The following is a 16,291-nucleotide window of genomic DNA, read 5'->3' as shown; positions in this document are numbered from 1 at the left end:
TGCACTTGCACCACCCTTGTTTAAAGCAGTTCAGCAGTGCTTGGCTGTTTTCTATACTAAATATTGGTAGAGTGGCATGAGTGATAGAGTGGCATTAGTAGTGTGATAGCAACGTAACTCATGTGAGGATATCAGTGGTGATAGATACAAGGGAGAGGTGCCTTAGAAAATTTTAGCAATTGTGATATCTCATGAGGGGAATATTAATGGATATCATTTGGATTTCAGTCGGTATCAAGGGAAAATTCTTATTACTGCTATTGATAGAAATGAGCTCTTACGGCTAGTAATATTGAATGAATGTAAAACTCCAAAAGCCGTAAACAGTTTACCTTTCTAAACAGAGTGTCAATTCAGTTACTTCCCCGCGGTATATTTACGATATGTTGACGACATCTTCTCTGTATTTGATACGACCAAGTGTGAACTTAATAACTTTGTGAACAATCTCAATAGTCTTTTCCCTTCCATCAATTTCACGGTTGAAACCAAAAAGAATAACATCCTCCCTTTCCTAGACCTGTCCCTCAATAGATCGAATGATAAATTACTTTTTGACATATCCCGGAAACCCACACACACAAACAACTACATCCATAAACATTCTTTTAACCATCCCAGCCACAAATACACAGTCTACCATTCTCTCATACACAGAATGTTAAATGTCCCTTTGGAAACCATGGCTTACAATAAAGAATTAGAATACATTTAAAATATTGCCAAACGTAATGGTTTCCAAGAAACACTGATTGACAACATATTAAAGAAACACAAATTAAAAAATTAATCTCCACGTCCACCACACACAAAAAAGATGCAAATAAGAAATACATTAAATTACCCTTCTATCATCAGTTAACCAGAGGTATCGAAAAAATTTTCAAGACTGTTGACACGAAAATCTCCTACACCAACAACAGCAAACTAAAACAGCTCCTAGGAAACACCAAAGACAAAACACCTACAACAGAGAAGTCTGGCATTTATCAAATCAACTGTGGGACTTGCCAAGCTTCTTACATAGGCCAAACACGCAGAAACATTCTTACTAGATATACAGAACACTACGCCCACTACAAACACAATAAACCCGACAAATCCAGTGTGGCACAGCATTTAATTGAAACAGGACACCACATGACAAAAGACAATTAAAATCTCCTAAAACAAACTACGAATAATTTACTGGACGCTTATGAGAGCATTTTAATTTTCAAAAACAGAGACAATCTCCTAAACAGTGACACAGGACCTATTTCATATTCCTCGCCTTTCTCCCTGTTAAATTTAAAATAGCCCTTAGTTCATTGTAAACGTACAGTCTCTTCAATGTTTGTGCTTTCCATCCCTTCACCTTTCCCTTTCCTAAACTTTCAATTCTCCGTTTTTGAGGTATTCCCTTCATCCTCTGTAAGGTTTTTCCCACATCCTCAACGGTTATTTGTCTGTAGGTTGCCTTTCACTTCTCCCTCCCCATCTACGTTCGCTTAACGGTTGTGCTAAGCATCCCCTTCACTTTTCCCCCTTTTTGCAACGGTCATTTCCTTGATTGCGTAATTCCCCCTCCCCCTCACTACATAACCTATCTTTTCAAACTCCGCTACCATCAGCCTTGTCTATTGGCTCTCGTCTTTTTCACCACCCCCCCTCCCCCCACATGTAACACTATATATTCTTCGGATTGCCCTTACCCTTTCTCACTTCTACTTGTGTTGTCATGACGATTACCCTTCAGTACGCTGAAGAGGGCTACTTTGTGGCCAAAATACGCGTATTCGTATTCACCTTTCTTATCCTCTCCTTTTTACCTTTTACCCCTTCTTGACTTGTGGTGCTAGCCAACTAATTTCTATTGTACTTTGTTTAGAAAGGTAAACTGTTTACGACCATTGGAGTTTTACATTCATTCATTATTACTGCTAGCTCCAGGGAAATGTGTCATCTTGATGTTGAGATATTTGAGGTGAAGATAGACACTATTATGATGTCCCAATATAGAAGACTTGTTTACACCTGAAGATATCACAGATAAGTTGGATTAGGAATTGGTTTCCACCTAGGAGAATGCAGATTTCATGAGAAAGATTTGAAGAGCATGGTAGAGGGATGGCACCAATAATGCAGTTGAGCCACCTGCATGGATGGTGACTTGTTTGCCCTCTGTTTATACCGGTAATTATTACGTAATTCAGCAGAGAGAAGTTGCTCACAATGGTGACAAAACAAGGAAAGGGTGATGGGCAGCCGAAGGAATTAGATGTCCTCCAAGTGTGAGCATTGGAATCTCCATGGTGGTATTAATGAGACTGATATTATTATTTTGAAAAAGTCAATTTATTGAATTGCATGGATAATAAGGGGGTTCAGCCTTTGAATTTTATTTTGTCATCTTTAACCAGTCACAGCCCCTGACACCTAGTACGCGGTAGGTGCCAGTCTCATGGAGTTTAAGGTACTAAGGCTCGACGGGAAGTCAGAATACTTTCGTAGCCATGATGATTCCTGTAAGTGTGTGTATTTGTTGCATAGAACCAGTCATTCGGGTGGTTTGAACTTTAGTTCTTTTAATATGTTAGGCAAAAATATATATGTGGTTTTCATAATGATGTCATTTTCATTCACTTTTCCCGTACTGATTTCCATGCTATGAGTATGCCATAAGGCAGAGAAAAATTTCTCACATGTCAACTTTCCTTTTGAAGGGGGGAGCAGTATAAGTAGCCAGTGGGCCTGTGACATCTGGCCTCAGGGCAAGAATGTACTTTAATAGTGTCTACCCATCCACTCACTAAGACTTCAGAAATCCCTTCCTTTCCCACTCCATGCCCTTTTGGGAGATGAAAATAGTGAGTGCAAATGATCAAGTGTAACAGTATAGACATGGCCTTGTTGGTGCTAGCACAGTGTTGATTGCACTTAAAGAGCAACAATAAAGGTTATTCATAAAATAGAAATGAAAAAGTGATTCACCCTACCCTTCCATTAGCATCCCATTCGTCCGAGACCATTCAAAAGACTTAATTATATTTGAGGATGAATATTCAGGGCCTTGTGCCTGTGATCCATTTACATGTATTCATATACCCTATCATACTGATGTTTCATTTAATATTTTTGTTGAAATTAATCTTGGAACAAAAAAGCATCTAAAAATAGACAGGATTGAATGCAGTTATATTCTTTAGCATTTACTGAATACGGTTCAACCGTCAATATTGAAAGAGTGATAACATACATCGCTAAATTATCCTTCATACCCCTTGATATTTCAGCGTGTAATTTCCAGGGATTCTATGATGGATTAGTGGTAGGAAAATCATAGGGCTAGTACAAGGAGTAATTGATATGGAACAGTTTTAAAGGAATGGACATTTTCATTTAAGCACTTGCTATGGGTTCAAGTCATGTGTATTTACTGGGTTAATAATCCACTCCATTTTCTGATAATCTATAATTCATTTATTATTTAATTAAAACTGATTTGATAATCCTCAGTTGATGACAAAACTGGGAAATAATAAAAAATATTATTAAATTCAACATTTGACCAAGATTTTTCCCAAATTTACTACCCCTCTTACTACTTATTCTTTCTCTCCCAAATTCTCAAGTTTTGAGATAAAGCTTCATTTCCTAATTCTTTCCAATTCCTAATTCTTTTACTCCATATCTTTTTATTTTTCTTCTTTCACAAATAACAGTTCTTCGCATTATATCTCCTTTGATCTATTTTTTTAAATCTGAAGGTGCATATTTTTTCACCCTAAGTTCTTTCTCATTTGAATTATCAAGCTAATTTCTTCTTGGTCTACTAATGTTCTGCTTACATTTCTCTCATTGTTACCAATGAGCATGTTGATATTGTTGGCTTTTTAGTTTTCTCTGGCAATGATTTCCTTAGTTACTGATTGCTATCTATGTTAACAGAGGGAATTGTACAGGCTATTTTGACTGATTTTATTATCAGACTGTTGGGTTTATACTCTCTACGCCATTAGGTATTGCCAGAGAATTTAAAAGAAAAGGGATTATACTTGATTTTTCATACATGTTTATACCGGAACAATCTTCATGATTTTTGAAAGATACCCGTGCACTCTTTTGAGGATGGTGATTAATTTATTAGGAAAAATATTGTAGAGGTACAGAATTAAATGAACACTTATTGAGTAGAATTTTAATTCAATTATCACTTTTGTTGATGAATTGCTATTTTCTAGTATAAGAAAACCTATAGCGCTCAAAAATCTACTCAAATTAAATATTGTAACATTAATAGGTTTGGGATAAATCCTCTACTATTTACACACTTGTTACTACATGATTCAATAGCTGGTAATTTGACTTTTTTTTAAGTAATCAACCGGTTAAGACAGGTTTTGGATGGGCATAACTACCAAATAACTACCTACTGACAAAACACAATACAGTATCCTATTCTGCAATAAGGTCCTCTTCATCTTTGTGTACTTTCTTCCACCCTTCATCCAGTCCAACATTCCTATCCTGTGCCTTTCCTGTTCCTTCCCTTTCCTTGTTTGCCCAACATTCTCCCCTCTATTACAGTCTTCAACATCCCACTGCCGATCAATAGAGTCTTCATCCATTTTTCCTGCCTCCTTAGGATTCCTCTCAACAATCCCCTCTCCTTGCCTACCATACCTAGTACTTCCTGATTTGTTTTCCTCTCAGTCCATTTCACCTTCTCCATTCTTCTCCACACCCACATTTCAAAAGCCTACAATCTACTTTGGAAGGCATCTTTGGGGACCTCTTGCAAGGTCATCATCACTACTGATTGGATCTCTTCTATGGACAAAAAATGGATTTTTTTCAGGGTTGCCTTAATACAAGGGAACAAAAAAAATCTGCTGGGGTGATGTCAGGACTATGGTGGGGGGAGGTTTGGCAGTGTTGGCACCTGGAAAAAATGCGGAGGTCTAAGGACAGTACTTTGAAGAATTTTAAGTGTTTGTTCAACTCTGTTCCATAAATTACTTTAAAAAATAAAAGCATTACTTTTGGTTTCCTGTTGCCTTCCTCAATAGTTATTTTAACGTAACACCATCACTCAATGGCCGTTCCTCTTGGGTCAGATATCTTTGCAGTCATCTCACTGAGGAACAGACACTGTGCAGAGTATCTATCGTCTGGCTCCTAGCATTTGACCTATCTGGTATGGGTGACCCTACCAGAAGCAATTATCATTGCTACCGCCAGCACAGCTCTAGAAGTCATCGGATCACACAAGCCAGCCATTCCATCACATCCAGGTTGTAGTCCATGGGAGGGGTTAATGACTACCTTCACCATAAAAATTTCAATCATATACTCTCTCAAATATTTAGAATTTTAGTGAATATTGAAATTATTTTCCCATTCTAATTTGTTAAACTTATACCCTCTCGTCTTCACCTGCCATATATGACACACAAAAATACCGACCTTCGCCTACTTCAAACTTCTGCCGGTCATATTTTTTAGGTTGGTGTCTCATATTTTGTAAAGGGTCACATTGTAATATGGCATCAAATTTTGAAGCACAAAATATTTTCCCTGAGAAAATTAGAGGCAAATTACTTTCAGTAACTCATCTCTAAAAAATTGCATGTCACTATCTAAGATGACTGATGCCCAATGCACAGAATTTAATGCAATGGCAAGTGGTAAAATCAATCCTCAAGGAAGAAACAGCACCAGCAGTTATACAAAATGACTGTCGTGCTTCTCTTTGATGGGAGATGGACAGGCTAGGAAAGTTCTTCCAGCTAGGGCATGAAAGGCTCGTGGGCCTTGCAGTACTATATGCCAAGAAGAATTATAAGATAAATAGAAGTTGGAACATAACTAGTTCACCCTAAGACAGTAATTAGTTTACTTCTAAAAAGCTCATGAAACCTTATCATATTAGGATAGGTTACCATTTACGTAATGAATAACAAACTTCTTGTGCTGTGCACTAATACTATTGAATCACATTCACAGGAGAGTTGGAGGCCATCATTGGACATGGTCTTTGAAGCCTGACCCAAGTAAAGGAAAGGATATATCTTCCATGGAACAATAGGGAGAAGTAATACACTAAGTCCACACTTTCAGCACTAATGTCTCTCTATAATGACCCAAGTAGGAGACATTCTTTTAGAGGGTACATGACCAAAAGGAGCCTCAGAGGGGTGGAAGATTACAGAAAAGGTAATTTTCAATTGCCAAACTCTATATGAACCTCCTTGGTTTCCTTGAATGGCCTTTAAAAGGATTAACCACACCCTCAGGTGAAATGTTACTCCATGTTTTCCAATATAATTTTAAATAGAAATGTCTGCAATGGGAGTTCACTTAAAAAAACTAATTGAGTTTTGCCATACAATAATGTTTCTTTTTGACATGAAGACTATCCACAAAAAACATTTTGAAGAAAAATCATCGTACCCAGAGTAAAAGGAAAAGATATCCAGTTCTCTTATGAAATAACATGACATCCAAATATAAAAATACACAATGTTATTTAATTTTTCACATAAACACTATCTACAAACATTTCTAAGAATAAACAAAGCAACCATTGTGCAATGATAAGACATCGAATTCTCTTGATAGTAAAATTATCCCAAGTCACAAATATACCATGATTTTTAATTTTTCATATAAATACTATCTAGAAACAACATTTTGAAAACAATCATCGCAACCAGTGTGCAATGATAAGACATCCAATTCTCTTAACAATTAAATAATATGAAATTATTCAATGTTACCAAAATAACCACTTCAATAGAAGATCAGTTTGGTAGGTGATGGTAAATTCACCCAATACTACACTAAATACTGTGTGAACTTCATACAATAGGGTAGGGGGCCAAATCCTTTCAACACACATACATGAATAAATATGTATTTATAGACACACCCACACATAAATATATATGGACACCCACACATATAAATATATATTGACACACACACACCCATACATATGTATATTTATTTATATAGACACACACGCACACACACTGGTGGGGAGTTTCGTTGGCTTCTCCTGTCTCGCACCTCCCCAGGTTGTGTATGGGGGAATGATCGCTAGAAATAGAAGGTACCAGGGAAATAAAATACCCGGGGTGGACAAAAAATCCAAATAGGGGAAGGAACCCCGAAAATAAACCAACCATGGCCGGTGTACAGAAGTTAACAGTTACGCTGCAGGGGAGGGATACCCCGGTACTTGTGCAATTAGGGAGAGAGTAAGCGGGCTCCCAGGCGTCGTCATCCAGCGGCCACAGTGCCGCAGGGGTTGGTCACTCGGCCCCTGGGCGGTGGCTTTGAGGATAGTGGTGGGCAAGTACCATACATATAATATATATATACCATAAATAAAGTAATTCACCGAAGGTCAGTTTGGTAGGTGATGGTAGAGTTCACCCTGTACTAAGCCCGACGGCATGTGAAATTCACACATCAGGGTAGGGGGGCCAGTTCCTTTCCCTGTGCCGGTTATGGTTTCCCAGGAAGATCTGGTAGCCGAAAAATCTCATAGCTTGGGTGGAGCTGCAGGTGCCCAGAGAGGCTTTCCCGGGAATCGAACCCAGGCCCTCCGATCAGTAGTCCAACGCTCTATCCCCTGGACTACCATGACCCATATATTATGTAAAATGCATTTATTTACTAATACAGCCTCTTAAACATATTAAAATGATAAAATGGCAACAAGATTCATGCTGTCCTAGAATCGACAATCAAGTCCATTCACTCTTGAAGCACAAAATTTAAAAAAATCTTCAGCAGCCTTTCAATTAAGACTTTTTAACACAGATTATTAGCAAATGACATATTTTTTATTACTTTCTTCCAACAAACATTGAAATTACTTTTGATGAGATCATACACTTCACAAAAATACCAGCCAATGATCATTCATTTAGCAGTTAATTAAATTGACCAAAATTACAACACAAAACGTTTTCCTCTGTAATAGGATCAAGATAGAGCTGTTCTTAGTTAATGAGGAAACATGGATTATGGAAAATGGACTACTAAAAATCTGCTACACCACTTATAACATCTTCAATATTAAATGACCATTCAATTAAATAAACATTAGTGTGACTCAAGACAGCCAGTACAGGACCTGCTGAAGTCTCCAAAATATCTATTGTGATTATTGGGTCATTTGCAATATCATGTAGCCAATGATGTGCACGTAAATTGAGATGTACAAGGTCTTCGGCAGTTTCTACATAATACATCACAATTGCACCTGAATTTCAAGAAAAGCAGAATGAATTCAAAGTATCACTAGCCCTTAACTATTTTATCTCAATACTAATAACATAGCATGTGTAGCCACTGTTTAAATTATGTAAATTGACAAAATGAGAAAATTATTGGTACACACCTGATTCCAAGCCAAGGATTAACATGTTCCCATACAACAAGGCTGTTGTTGGGTAAGTGTTTAGAATCCGTTCGATATTGTATTCATAGTACTCATTTCCATTTAGAGATATGAGCATGTTATGATCATCTTGAAATCCAAAAGAACAGATAATTCACATTAATGGTAACCTTAATGAATATAATAAAGTAACATATTTACTTAAAATGAAATATGTGAATAATGTTATTAAAAAAGTATTGCAAACTTTTGACAAGCAGTACTTATAACGAAATAATATTTAAAACCAAAAAGAAAATATGATTTCCAAAATAATGATCATCAAGATGACAGATTCCACAGAAAAAGAGATAACATTAAATACACTTTCAAAAATATTTTCCCCGCCATATCTTCCATGGAAGCATCAAATAAATTTGCAAGTTTCCCATGGGAACTCTGACATAACTACTACATATGCATTTAGCCATGTGAGCATGCAGGGGTCAGACTGAGGGTTTTAGACACTTCATTATTTAAATTCAAGGGAATGAGTGTTCATAACATGAAGGTCACCTTACAATTATTTGATCCAAGTTGCTATAATATATAACCTTGCTTTTGTTGTAATCACGAACTGGGCAAGAAGAGTATTTAAATCTGTTTGGGGTCCAGTTCTATTATATCATTTATTCTTACATGAAGGAACTAAGCTGATATCCCCTTTTGTGATATAGCTATGTTGATCCATGGCTTATCGTGTGGTGGGGGTTATTGCTGCTCTAGTACTGCTAATTTAAATATCCTGGAAAATTTGATTTAGGATGATGGGTTTACTTATATTACTTACAGATATCCTGTTTCTCCCTACAAATAATGCACTGCTGACCACCAACCTTAAATACCTATATTGCACGACCACAATATTTTAGGGTTTTCATCTAAATACTAAATTATAGCACTTGGCATTGGAATGCTCTAAGGGTTTTAAATAACCTTTTTTGTTCCAATAACAATAATAGTAACTTAATGCAAAATAGTTACCTGTAATCCACATGAAAATATCACCCCTCCAATGGTAATACTGCATTATTTCTATTTCCTTGTACTGATTGACCTTATTTGCATAAGCAGAGGAATTTTGAACAACAGTCACGTGAACAGTACCATTCTCAGGGGTGCTCTCTACCCTCATTCTTTTCCCATCCTTGAAGAAGTCAGCAGACAAAATTGTGCCATCCTTTGTCATGCCTGTTATCTGAAATGATGAGGTAAACATAATTCCATTTTTTGTCAAAAATGAAGCCACCTTGATGCTAAGAAACGTCATTGAAAATGTGGCCCATGGCATGACAGGAAGTAATAACAATGGCAAAAAAACAAGAAAAACGTGGGTCCTTTATTACAACAAAATTGATGAACCTTCACATTTATTTCCTGAAAAACGCACGATAAATGCACATGAAACAACAAATATTGAAACATCCCTCACTATGAAAGTTTTTGGGGCAAAACATCAGTACACTGGTCCTTGGACACATTATATTTCCAAAAAGTTTGCCTTCTAAAGGAAAAATGATAGCAAAATGGAAAATAACAAATGAAAATTGGTATACATTTCACTCATTAATGTACTCCAGCCGAATTCATAATACTTAAATATTTTTAAATACATAGAACTGAACTCATTGTGAAAGCATTGCATATTATAAAATGCCATACTTTCTCCAATATAAAGTGAAGGGATTTTTTATAAATAATTGAAACACTTAGGACATTAATAATTAAGCCTGAGAGTTAAATATAATATGCATCACCACAGATACTATGGCATACTATGAATAGAAGAGAATCCATTGCAAATGCAATGGGTTGATGGTAATGCGAGGGTAGTTTGAAAACTTCTCGCAATGGAATAGAAATATACGACTTACCTCGGTGAAACTTTTTCATTTTTCAATTTAGTCTCCCAGTACACTAATGCTTTTGGTCCAGTGATGTTCCAATGTCTTGATCCCATCTTGAAAATTATATTCCTTCAAGCCTGCAAAATACCCATCTACTTCAGCTGTTAGTTCTTTGTTTAAAGAGAATCTCCATCCACCAAGGAACATTTTGAACTTGGGGAAGAGATGGCAATCTGATGGAGCCAAACCAGGCAGGTGTGGCAATAATTCTTATTTTTGTTAATTCATTTTTTCCATGACAATAACACTAGTGTGTGGGCGTGCATTGCCTGGATGAAAGATGACTTTCTTCCTTGCCAAAACCTGACCTTTTTTCGTGTATCTTTTACTGTATTTGGACCAGTAGATTAGTGTAGTATTGCCCAGTAATTGCTTGAGCATGGGATATATAATCTATCAGCAGGATTCCATTTGCATCCCAGAAAACTGAAGCATCAACTTTCTAGCCCACTACGCATATTGCCTTTATTTCTTTGGTGGTGTTGAATGAAGATGGTTCCACTGCTTTGACTGCAGTTTTGTCTCTGTGGAATAACAGTGGACCAAAGTTTCATTTGGTCACAAACCAGTGCAGAAAATCTTGCTCGTTGCTCTTAAAATGGGTCAAAAATTGCTGGGAAATTTCCAATCTGATGAGTTTGTGATCCAACATCAAGAGTCCCCGCACTCACCTAGCAGATAGTTTTCTCATTCCAATTCCACTGTTAAAATGTGATATGCCCATTCAGATGACATCCCTACAGCTTCAGTGGTTATTCGCTACTTTCAGTCGGTGATCCTTCATTACCATCTTATACACTTCTGCAATAATTTCTGCACTAGCGGCACATTTCAGCAGACCACTATGAAGATCATCATTTAAGCTGTTCTGACCAAACTTAAACTCGCCTGTCCACATGAAAAAATCGAATCTGAAGAAGCAGTGTCCCCAAGAGTGTCCTGAATGTCACTTGAATTTCAACTGCTTTCCTTCCTTTCTTTACGAAGTATTTAATCACTGCTCGAATCTTAATTTTTTCTATCTTTAAAACACACTACACGGGACAACAACAGAGAGGCATCCATACCACAGATCTCTTCCCAGAACACTAACACCTTACGTGTTTACTCATGAATGTTTACCTATTACTACGTGAGAAACTCGTTCTGCTAGCGCTTGCATGAAGTGGTGATTCCGAGAACCTTTCAAACTACCCTTGTATTTGCCAAAAAGAAACACTTTTGCTGCACACAGAATTGCATGAATGCATATCTCTAAACGATTAAGTAAGCCAAAGAATGAACGAAGATTGACTAAAGGAAAAATACCATTATTTATAAAAAAAATTAGCTAACCCTAACCCAAAGGATAAATTCTGAAAATATGCCAATGGATCACTAGTTAAATAACCACAGGGTAATTCCCAACTCAAACACTATAAACAACAGAGATGAATCATCTTTTAATATCTTAGGCAAAAATATATTTGTGGTTTTCATAATGATGTCATTTTCATTCACTTTTCCGGCACTAATTTCCATGCTATGAGTATGCCATAAGGCAGAGAAAAATTTCTCACATGTCAACTTTCCTTTTGAAGGGGGGAGCAGTATAAGTAGCCAGTGGGCCTGTGACATCTGGCCTCAGGGCAAGAATGTACTTTAATAGTGTCTACCCATCCACTCACTAAGACTTCAGAAATCCCTTCCTTTCCCACTCCATGCCCTTTTGGGAGATGAAAATAGTGAGTGCAAATGATCAAGTGTAACAGTATAGACATGGCCTTGTTGGTGCTAGCACAGTGTTGATTGCACTTAAAGAGCAACAATAAAGGTTATTCATAAAATAGAAATGAAAAAGTGATTCACCCTACCCTTCCATTAGCATCCCATTCGTCCGAGACCATTCAAAAGACTTAATTATATTTGAGGATGAATATTCAGGGCCTTGTGCCTGTGATCCATTTACATGTATTCATATACCCTATCATACTGATGTTTCATTTAATATTTTTGTTGAAATTGATCTTGGAACAAAAAAGCATCTAAAAATAGACAGGATTGAATGCAGTTATATTCTTTAGCATTTACTGAATACGGTTCAACCGTCAATATTGAAAGAGTGATAACATACATCGCTAAATTATCCTTCATACCCCTTGATATTTCAGCGTGTAATTTCCAGGGATTCTATGATGGATTAGTGGTAGGAAAATCATAGGGCTAGTACAAGGAGTAATTGATATGGAACAGTTTTCCACATGAATTCTTGAACAATTCACCAACCCACTCAGAAGATTCCTTTATTTTTAAAGATGAGCCTGATGTTTTTATGTTTAACAAGGTGATAGTAGTATCTTCTAGCTGTGCTGCTGCCAATAAAATTCTAAAAATAATAACTGTTGGATGAAAGGTTATGAAAGCACTTGTTTCCTGCAGCAAAAAGTAAGCTAAGAGTTCCATTATTTGGTGGATCTTTTAGCAATGACCTTTATTCAATAAACAGCAGAACTTTTGGGTTACTGACCAGCCATTACAAAGTAAAAAATAATGCATCTTTTATCAAGGTGGTAGATTAAAATAGATGGAAAATGTTAATTAGATTAGTAGATGGTAATTGTCCACCAGTTGATCAGTGATGCTGAGAAAATTTTCACTGGCTGCAAATTCTTAAGTTTCATTAAGTTTTCTACAGTATAATACACAAGATACAAACAAATTATACAAAGACTGTTACATTAAAGGGTTACGTTTTGACTGAGCACATCAAGGGTTAAGAATTTGAGGCCATGGGCCTGATTTGATCAAAGAAGAGTTTCAAACCAAATAGCTGAGTGTTGGAGAATAATATACCTGGATTTGGAGAATGACGGTGCTTTGTCACTAGCTTTACTAGCTTTGTCAGCTAGTAATAAGGTACGGCCAGACAATTCCTAATAAAATAAGTGTGCTCCTTAGACAGTAAATTTCTACCAAATGCTGCTTTACTTGATTGTGGAGAGTGATCATAAAATGAAATAGGTCAACCACAAAATCATGCACATTAAGCATTGGTTCACAAGAGAAATGTAATTACCGTGTTTCCCCATATATTCATAGACAGGATTGGTGGAATATTAGGGCGGTAGTGAGCAAGTAAGTTCACCTGTGGCATATCATCATCAAAACTTGGTCCAGACACAACAAACACAGCAATAGTTCCACTCTCATCAAGAGTGGTGAAGTAACTTTGCTGAGCTCTGAAATTAATTAAATATGAGCAGTCAATTGAGAAAAAAAATAAGGATACATCAAAATTTTATTCAACTTTTACAACAATACAGCAAAATTACATACCTAACCATAGTGATGCAATGTTGATGATGGTAAACATCAAAATAATTTGGTGGCATGCCTTCATCTATCAGATAAGATATTTTCACAATTTTGTCATTTGAAGTTGATAATATGTAGTCCAGCTGATTAATGCCATCTCCTCTTCTTTTATCTTGAAAGGGAAAAAATCCTTTTTTAGGTCTTAATAGATAAAAAAAGTGGTTCAAAATTACCTATTTTTTTGCTGATGACCTAATAACTTATCTTCAATCCAACTGCAGTCTCAATATTTAGTCCATTCATTTGAAAACGCTTAAAAAAATCACACAGCCTACTGTTTTACCTGCTACTAATTTACCATTTCATAGTTTTTTGTCCACACTATATACAAATAAATGGTATTTTTGACACATAGTCCTACAATACAGTTGCCAGTGTAAATAAATGTCATCAATATCCCCAAAAGAAATCTTTATTCAAAGTGTTCATTAAAAAATTTAAGGACATCTCAGCTGCTGTCACTAACTCGTTTCATTTAAAATTTCCTGCCTGCTTAAACATATGTACATAAAATTTGTTGTCACAGGGGTAACTTTATGGAATTTACTCCAGAAACTGAAGTGAAAAAATAGCTTCATAACTCCACACAAACTTTATTAAAAATATGACCTAGGTTTTGACGTTGGATGTCATCATCAACCTGATGATGACATCCAACAATCAAAACCTAGATTGGGCGTTTAATAAAGTTTGCATGGAATTGCAACGTTACTTCTATCATTTCAACATATGCACACAGCCAACACAAGTCCATTCTCCATCCAAGTCCACCTTGCCCATCCAAAATTCTGCCCCATTACACCACAGTCACCATGCACTCACAGGAATTAGATGAGTGCCTCGTGAGGTGAGAAAATGAGAAGTGAATCATTTCAAATAGAACAATGTGTAAATATAAATATATAACCAAACTTATCATGACTTTTGATGAGTGAACTTTCCATAAAGCAAGAGGTCATCTCATACTGATGCCTAAGAGTATCACAATGCTACCCTTGGCAGCTGAAGAGGATTCTCCATGGCCAGAACTGATTTTTTTCGTGGGTAATGGTGGAAGAGCAACAGGTGGGAGATTGTGCTGATCACCATGGCACTCAACCACAGAATTAGGCACAGCACCATTGCCTACAAGAGTGAAGGCTAAAAGAGTGTCCTGATCATGATGTTTTACACTCATTGTTCAGATTCTATCAAACCACTAATTGTTATACAGTCTTTATGATGATCTTTCTTCAATAGCAGAAAGCTTACAAATTTTACAATTTATGATGATACATAGTATGGTGATGGGATGCACTTGTGTTAGCATTATTCTATGTTAGCTTCTGCTAGTAGACAGCATCAAACTGCAATATAGTTTATCATTTTTATTATTTCATAGCACCTCTATTTGTCTGCACTTAGTCACTTCCATCATACATATATTTTCATTTGTATTTTGCCACCATTATCTTATCCCATACTGCCAACTGAATACTCTCTTTCTCCTGGAAGAACTTTGTTATTAGCAGTCATTCAGATTTAAGTGTACAATAATAACAACATTTATTGATACGATGTCCAAATTTAACGAAAAATTCAAAATTAACGTAATATTTCACTGCTGCTATCAGTAAGTCCAACAGAAGTGATACTACCTCATTGTCAGAAATTAAATTATCTCACCTAAAATAGACATTACTTCTAGGCAGTTTACTCTGGAATGATGTCTTGATACAAGATAAGGCTCTCTGCCTCCTGCTTTCCATGATTTGATTTCCCCATTCCCCATTCCTACCACTATGGAGTTCCCTGAAATTATTTCATTTTGATCAGGGAGTATAGTGGATAAAGCTGCTAAGAGGGTTATAGCAAAATCAACGAGTAAAATCATTGCCTCACCAATAAGTTTTAAGCATGTTATACAACCAGACTTATGGTCCGAAATTACGTCAATGTAGTAGACGGAATTACTGAGAGCCCTCCAATGTAACCAGGTCAGGTATACATCTTTCCAGTTTAACTGTTCGTTACTTTTGCTCCTCGGTCGCCAGAACGGATACTTTTTTACAGTCAATTCCAGCAAGACACAACGCGATATTTCTTCGAAACATATGTTTTTCCAATGATCATTTTTCTGTAATATAGAGCACACCAATCAGTTAATTAAAGTTTAGAATAAATATATACGGTATTAATGCCAAATAACGAACCCATAGGGGAAGAGATTATATTTTGGTACAATCCGGAAATACTGTCTCGCGAAATAATTATATATTACAATAATAAGGAATATGTTACCTTGTCAAATAATGTGGCAACTTCGTTCCACCTCGTGCATACAGATTTAGCTCTGATTAACGAACGTCCATCCATAAAGTTCACTATATGCTCGATCATTTCATAAGGCAAACATTGCATTCCGTAATACCGATAAGCAGAAGCCATATCATTAATTTCAGGACAAAAAACAATGGTGGTTTCGCAAGGAAAGTCAACTATATTCCTTTCTTAATGTTTTGACGCTTCGAGCGCAAATCATTACCAGAAACAGCTCAAAAATCAAGATCTGCGAACTTCCTAAGGGTGCGTCCCGAAGCACACATTAAACGCTTTG

General features: G+C 36.4%; 1 protein-coding gene across 2 annotated transcripts; it reads right to left on the bottom strand.

The window, feature by feature from the left end:
• Positions 1–6,539: 6,539 nt before the first annotated feature.
• On the bottom strand, positions 6,540–16,291 carry LOC139687041 (uncharacterized). 2 transcript variants are annotated; one of them, XM_071584144.1, is made up of 8 exons: positions 15,976–16,291; positions 15,577–15,811; positions 15,361–15,486; positions 13,657–13,807; positions 13,397–13,559; positions 9,419–9,632; positions 8,396–8,524; positions 6,540–8,257 (listed from the first exon to the last, which is right to left on the bottom strand). In XM_071584144.1, the coding sequence occupies exons 1-8, from the start codon at positions 16,120–16,122 to the stop codon at positions 8,034–8,036; spliced, it is 1,389 nt and encodes a 462-aa protein (XP_071440245.1). In that variant the 5' UTR covers positions 16,123–16,291; the 3' UTR covers positions 6,540–8,033. The 2 variants fall into 2 exon arrangements, with proteins under 2 accessions (XP_071440245.1, XP_071440246.1); XM_071584145.1 differs by having other exon boundaries at positions 13,466–13,559.

This window comes from Hetaerina americana, unplaced genomic scaffold (assembly GCF_022747635.1).
Source record: "Hetaerina americana unplaced genomic scaffold, ioHetAmer1.1.p SCAF_16, whole genome shotgun sequence".
NCBI classification, from domain to species: Eukaryota; Metazoa; Arthropoda; class Insecta; order Odonata; family Calopterygidae; genus Hetaerina; species Hetaerina americana.
Note: the sequence above shows the minus strand (reverse complement) of the source record. Positions and strands in the feature narration are given on the sequence as shown.